Below are 7805 nucleotides of genomic sequence, written 5' to 3' on the forward strand. Positions count from 1 at the left end.
AGTGCTCTCGGTCTCTAGTAGCAACAACCAGTACACTCTAACATTCCTTTCCCTTCCCAGCTGACTATAAGAACTTGGCCGGCGCCGTTATTGATCAAATATGCATGAGCTGCTAAAATTGCACTTTGAGAATAAGTGGAATGTCCCAGCCCCTTATTCAGTTGGATCACAGTGCAACTGGTACCAGTTCAGATCAATCACGGAGGAGCAACCATTGACATGTATAGTCAGAATTGATCGTGATCGTGATCTTGCAACCCCTGGTGCGTGCTCCGTGTGTTCGTTATAGTGTTAAGTTTTGCTCAGTTTGTATTGCCGGTGTCCGTGTCACTTTTAAGGCCCAAATACAATGTGGGCGGCATAGCGGCATGGCGGCACGACGGCACGAGCGCGGTGTGTTCTAAATCTGACTGTCATTATGCCGCTGCCGTTTTGCCGCAATTCAAAACACAATGCAGACGGTTTGACGAACGGTTATTTGTAATTAAATACGTGTGTTGCGGGGTCGGAAGGAGAAATTCTCACCGGGTTCTCAGCAGCGGTAACGCGAGCTATACGTTTGATGCAGCTTTAAACTGCAAATGACGTTTTATTAGTTCATATAAATTGGGTTGTTTAGTGAATAAAATATTGCTATTTTCTACAGCCTAATCGAAAGAGCTCATTTTTCTGAGGCAAAGAAATCGTCCCAAACGGATCGACAATCTAACGGTGTTATATATAGCCCTATGGATATAACTAGACCTGTTGCGTCAGCAGAGAACGTACAAGATAGGCTACTTCATCCGAATACAACATCTCCTGAAGAAGCATCAATTAGTACATTGACTCCATCACCATCACCACCAACATCTCCATCAAACGCAGCACTGTCGAAACAAGTTAAGAAAAGTTTCCCAACAACACCTCCGCCTAAGAAGAAGCATCAAACTCACATACGGCAATCGGCCGTGCATCAAACATCTGCAATGCAGTCACATCAGTTGTCACAGAACAATAATCTCATCAATCCTATTCAGACTCCTGTCAATGCCAATACCGAACAAATTTTGTCTCTTATAAAATCTAAGTCTCATGAATCACAATTTTTGGCTAACCAATCAATTACCACATCAGAATGCATAAATCAAAACGTGGTGAATTCGAACGACATAAATACGTGCGTCCAGACTATGTCAGCTGGTAATGGTAGTCTTCCATCTTCAGGGGCACGAACTCGTTTGTACACTGATCCCACACCCGAACATCACGCTAGCGAATCAGCTGACAGCATCATATCCAGTATACATAATGTATCTATACCACCTAAGTCTCCGTGCACACCAATTATAACACGTGTTATGGGCCATATGATTCAACATCGCTTCACCAAAAAATTCAAAGTTACAAAAAGCACTTGTGACTTATGTAATAAGCAAATGTTTTTCGGATTCAAATGTACAGAATGTAAATATCGCTGCCATAAAGATTGTAAATCAAATGTACCACCTTCTTGTGGATTGCCTCAAGAATTTGTAGATGAGTTTAAAAAAAGTTTACAATCCGACACACTAGTTCCAAATGTATCACCCAACCTATGTAATCGAGTTATGTACGCAAAAGATCGAAACCGTGCCCAGTTAAGTGGAATACATGGGGGTCCCGACAGCAGTGGTTCAAGTTGTAACAGTTCGTCTCCGTCAAGTCCGGCACTTCTGTCCTTACCACCTCAAACACCTGCTGCTTCTAAACATTCACAGTTCAACTTTCCGGAAGTTTCAATTTGTAATTCTTTCAGCATGATTTCCGATTCAGAAGAAATAACGCTAGAAACTCACCCTATCAATAACAATAACAGTCGCCATCCTGGCATAGAGATTCCCAGAGTGCAGCTTTCAAAGTTGCCAGAATCAAATGAAAGTAATGATAGTGATAAAACCGGTTCAACGAGTGCTGCAAGTACAGATTCTTCTTCAGAGCGTACTCCGGTTCGATTGGATTCTACGGAAGAGAAAGATAGTGACAATTGGCCCCGCCAGAACAGTATGTCTCTTAAAGAATGGGACATACCTTACGACGACCTTAAATTGCTGGAAAAAATTGGCAATGGACGGTTTGGCACGGTGCATCGTGCTCTGTGGCATGGAGATGTTGCTGTAAAATTACTTAAAGAAGATTATGTTGCAGATGAGAGAACACTTGAAGCATTCAAGTTGGAGGTTGCCACTTTCAAGAAAACACGTCATGAAAACGTAGTTCTCTTTATGGGAGCTTGCATGAATCCCCCGAGGCTAGCTATTGTCACCTCACTGTGTAAGGGTAACACACTTTATACACACATTCATATTCGAAAAGATAAATTTAATTTAAACCGTACTACTATTGTCGCCCAACAAATATCACAAGGAATGGGTTATTTACATGCCAGAGGTATCGTTCATAAAGATCTTAAAACTAAAAACATCTTTCTAGAAAATGGAAAAGTGATAATAACCGACTTTGGCCTCTTTAGTGCTACTAAATTATTGTATTGTGATTTAGGATTAGGTATACCAAGCGGTTGGTTATGTTATTTAGCTCCTGAATTAATGCGAAAACTCACCTCCTATCGTCCAGTAGATGAAGATTTGCCATTCTCTAAGTCCTCAGATATGTTTGCTTTTGGAACTGTATGGTATGAACTGCTATGTGGAGATTTTCCTTTCAAGTCACAGCCTCCAGAGGCTATCATATGGCAAGTTGGTCGAGGTATGAAACAAACATTAGCAAATTTACAAGCTTCTCGTGATGTTAAGGATATTTTGATGATTTGCTGGGCATTTCAAGCTGATGATAGGCCAGATTTTGCAAAGTTATTGGGGCAGCTTGAGCGATTGCCTAAAAAACGCCTCGCGCGGTCACCTTCTCATCCAATACAATTGTCTCGCTCTGCAGAATCAGTTTTTTAAATGAATTATTACAGTTTAATTAGTTGAAGCATTTAAAATAAATTTTAAAATAAGGTTTAACCGTTTTTAAATCATTGCAGACTATACTAGAAACTCGTATTGATTAGTGCAACATATGAAAAATAAAATAAAAGCTTTCTACAGTAAATCTTGGAGTCAAACCAAATACTAGTGCGTGCATCGCAATATTCAAATGCTAATAAAAATGCAAAAATGACATTGTATATAAGTTTTCTCATAGTGTATCGTAAATTGTTTCGGAATGTAACTTTGTAATATTGTATGGTTAAATAATTAATAAACTATGTAAATTATTTATGAAGCATTTTATGAATTTTTCGTCATCCGATTCTCCGGCAACGATTCTTGGTGGGCTACAACTCGTAGCGGTGGGTCTGCAGGTGCGCAGATCCAGAGAATAAACGGAGCGAACGGTAAAGGTTTCGGACAACTGTAATAGAAAAACGCGGCTGATCTCTAGCGAAACGTATTTACTTGTGAACATTGTGTTTGTATAACAAAAACCCGATTTAATCCACCTATGGTGAACAGAACCTTCCTTACACTTATTAAAACTATTGTTGTATTATTTGTATTTAACATATTTATTTTGTGTGATGGACCAAAAGTTCTAGAAAATATTGTGGATTTGGCATCTAGTGAATTGGTTTCCAAAATAGCATCATGGACCATGGACTAAACTACCAGAACAGCCAGACACCTTCTAGAATCTTGTGTGAAATTAAAAAAAAAATAGCCTACATATTCTGGAATATTGTATCTTTTGTTAACTGCCAAAAGATCTTGAATCGATTAACAAATGGATAAGAAAATCAGCGAGATATACTTTGTCTAATATCTCTTAATCAGTCGATTAAATCAGGCGTTCGATTTGAATAGGTCGTATGTTTGCTGTATGTATTGGGATTCTAACAAGTCTGTCCTTAACATATTGTTAGTTTTCATAAAATTCCTGTGTATTTGTTATTTGTAATTTTTTTTGAAAACAACAATACACTTTGTCAGCATTATTTATTGAAAATTAATTTCCCATAGACTGGTTGAAAACTAATGCAAGATAACAAGTAAATGAATAGATTAATAAAAACCCGATTTAATCCACCTATGGTGAACAGAACCCTTCTTACACTTATTGAAATTATTGTTGTATTATTTGTATTTAACATATTTATTTCGTGCTATTGACCAAAAGTAGAAAATATTATGGATTTGGCATCTAGAGGATTGGTTTCCAAAATATCATCATGGACCATGGCCTAAACTACCAGAAATGCCAGACACCTAGAATCTTGTATGGAATGTTTAAAAAATAGCTTACACACGGTCAGAAAATTCACTCATTTTGGAGCTAAAGTGGGACAACTCAAAAATGAGTATATTTTATTTCCAGCGGCCCAAGTGCAAAAATCTCATTTGTTTAAGTTGTATAATATTCTTGCTGATGTGAAGAATATTATACGGCTTAAACTGTTTGGGGTTTTGTACTTGGGCCAGCGCTATCGCTTTAAATGCAATTTACTCATTTTTTGAGCTGTTCCAGTTTAGCTCAGTTTTGTGTGAATCTTACTCATTTTAGAGTAACTTTTTCTTAGCGTGCATATTCTGAAAAATTGTATCTTTTGTTAACTGCCAAAAGATCTTGAATCGATTAATAAATGGATAAGAAAATCACCGAGATACACTTTGTCTAATATCTCCTAATTAGTCGATTAAATTAGCTGCGAAGTACTTGGTATTCATGGTTATAGTGTAGAAAGGACAAAAATGATATATCTACTTAGTTAATCGGGGTCTCCATTTAGCCTAGTGGTTAAGGCTATGGGTCGCCAATCCGGAGACGGCGAGTTCGATTCCCGTTCCAGTCGAGAAAATTTTCTCGACTCCCTGGGCATAGTGTATCATTGTGCTTGCCACACAATGTACAATTTCATGCAATGGCAGGCAAAGAAAGCCCTTCAATTAATAACTGTGGAAGTGCTCAAAGAACACAAAGTTGAAGCGAGGCAGACCAAGTCCCAGTGCGGACGTAGAGCCATAAAGAAGAAGAAGAACTAAGTTAACCAGTTTTGGCACTAGCTAGTTATTTTGGCTGTCCGGTTCTTGCATTTTTCCCACAATATATAAATTCAAAGCTCTCATTTAACATATTGTTAGTTTTCATAGAATTCTTGTTTATTTGTAATTTGTTATTTATAATTTTGTTGAAAACAATAACCTGCTATAGTATACACTATATATGAGGTCAGCATTATTTATTGAAAAATAGTTTCCCATATAATTCTGTAATTCTATAATCTGTAATCTCAACGCACCCTCTGGCCCCCATCTGGCCGATCTGCGCTTTAACCCCCGCTGAGCGATACGTCTACCGGACGGAGTACGACGATGTTACAAACTCTGGACTTAATAAAAAGTGAGTTTCTAATACCGTTGGTCTAGCCATCTAGAACCTACAGCTACGGCACAAATGTTTGATCCCTAGGGGCGCTGTGTACTCCGTTGATAAAACGATTGATCAATTACGCACTGCTGTTTCTTTTCTACATCAATGGCGTTCTGCAATCTTATAATTATTCGAGAATCTCTTTATTATTAACTGTTCTGATAACCTAGTTATTACAATCCGAACAGTCGGCACTGAAAAGTAACAGATTGACAAATCTATCAAAAGGTGAACTTGTAGTACTAGAACTAATAGAACTAAGCTCGTTTTCTAGTTTGAAGCTTTTGTAAGCTTTAAGATCAGTTTTCTAGTGCTTATCATCTAATTCTGCTAAACCGAACGTTTGCCAACTTGTTATAGTCAAAAACGAATTTAATCATAAAAGTGAAATGTGACGTAGTTAATAATTGCCAGACTAGAAACAGCAGATGCGGTTCGACAAGAGGTCATCCACTAATCTGTTATGTGAAAATATAGGACAGACAAAATATTTGAATTTTGCAATTATTAATAATACTACCGCTGGAGGGAGGAAGTAAGAATTAAGGGAACTAGTTCGATCGTGGATGATCTCTTGCGGCTGTAAAAGAAGGCTGATTAATATTAATTGAGTTGACCCTTTCCTTCCCACGACTTGTATGATATCCGATTTTCTGAGCACACGTTACTACTCTTGGTCTAAATTTAAATTAAATTGGTTTTATATCAGACTAATTGATATCTAAATTAGTTGAATTGTTCATCAATAGATTTGCACTAAGATTACCTTTCTTAGGAAGCGTCCATAAATTACGTCACGCAAAAATTGCCCATTTTCAACCCCCCTCCCCCCTATGTCACACTTTTTGTATGAGACCGCTGAAATTTTTGTATGGGTTGTCACACTTTACTGAACCCCCCCTCCCCCCTAAAAGCGTGACGCAATTTGTGGACGTTCCCTTAACAATTTGAACATTTGAATGTGAATATTACTATTAATACGTTTTATTTAATCATCTCCGCCTTTTATTTAATGCAAATAAATTGTCTTGTTTTTAGAGAATCAATGTAACTACGAAGCTGCCGTGGCAAAGAGAGGTTCATTAAAATGATTACTATATGTTACCAGAAGGATACGGGATAACCGTTGTTTGGGGCGCTTGCTCGCCATCGCCTTGACCTCTTTCATTTGCTTATTGAGCCTTCGCAGGCTCTGGAGTTGCCTCTGCTGCATTGTCCTCCCCCTGGTCTGGGCTTCAGTCTCACGCTTACTTGCAGTTTTCGCTTCCGCCTTTGCGTGGAGTGTGGCCGACCCACCTCCACTTTCGCCCTCGAATTACCCTATCGGCTTTTGATGATATCGACGATGGAGCTTGAAATTCCGGACAAATCTCGGTTTAACGTTTGTGGTTACGATCGCTACGCTTTTACACGCACAATGATATGAAGCGGGGGTTTGATTTTTGCTCTGGGCGATGAAACCTTTCGCGATAAATACTAGTTTCTCTCTTTCTTGCAACCCCTGGTGCGTGCTAGACGGGCTTGGTGGTCTAGTGGCTACCGCTTCTGATTCGTATGCAGAAGGTCATGGGTTCAATCCCTGGCCCGTCCTTTTCATCCTACTTTGTATCTTTCTATCCACTTTCTCTCACTCTCTCTTCTCTACATATACAACTCATGTATATTCATATGTTCATAGCCATCGCTAGAACCAGAAACGAATTGAAAAAGTCGTTTCCCTCCCTTCCAACTTCCACTCACAGCACAGTGTATATATAACGCCTATAAGTTATGCAACCAAAGCGTGCTGTGCCGCTTGACCTTATTCACCTTATTCACCACACAATCTATCACCTTACGAACACTATAAATAACCCTATCCATGGATCGCATCACCGACCCAACGGTGACTCCCAGATCTCCCATCCTTTCCGTCTAACGAATATCCCAGTCCGTGTGGGTTGTGGGACGCAGAGTGCTCTCGGTCTCTAGTAGCAACAACCAGTACACTCTAACATTCCTTTCCCTTCCCAGCTGACTATAAGAACTTGGCCGGCGCCGTTATTGATCAAATATGCATGAGCTGCTAAAATTGCACTTTGAGAATAAGTGGAATGTCCCAGCCCCTTATTCAGTTGGATCACAGTGCAACTGGTACCAGTTCAGATCAATCACGGAGGAGCAACCATTGACATGTATAGTCAGAATTGATCGTGATCGTGATCTTGCAACCCCTGGTGCGTGCTCCGTGTGTTCGTTATAGTGTTAAGTTTTGCTCAGTTTGTATTGCCGGTGTCCGTGTCACTTTTAAGGCCCAAATACAATGTGGGCGGCATAGCGGCATGGCGGCACGACGGCACGAGCGCGGTGTGTTCTAAATCTGACTGTCATTATGCCGCTGCCGTTTTGCCGCAATTCAAAACACAATGCAGACG

At 39.4% G+C, this 7805-nt stretch overlaps 1 protein-coding gene across 1 annotated transcript; it reads left to right on the forward strand.

Annotated features, from left to right (window-relative positions):
• The first annotated feature begins 585 nt into the window (after nt 1-585).
• On the forward strand, nt 586-7054 carry LOC109621965 (kinase suppressor of Ras 2). Its single transcript, XM_062858755.1, has one exon. It carries the CDS (start codon nt 729-731, stop codon nt 2925-2927), a length of 2199 nt encoding a protein of 732 aa, XP_062714739.1. The 5' UTR covers nt 586-728; the 3' UTR covers nt 2928-7054.
• The last annotated feature ends 751 nt before the right edge of the window (nt 7055-7805 follow it).

The sequence above is a fragment of the Aedes albopictus genome, chromosome 3, assembly GCF_035046485.1.
Source record: "Aedes albopictus strain Foshan chromosome 3, AalbF5, whole genome shotgun sequence".
Classification (NCBI taxonomy): domain Eukaryota; kingdom Metazoa; phylum Arthropoda; class Insecta; order Diptera; family Culicidae; genus Aedes; species Aedes albopictus.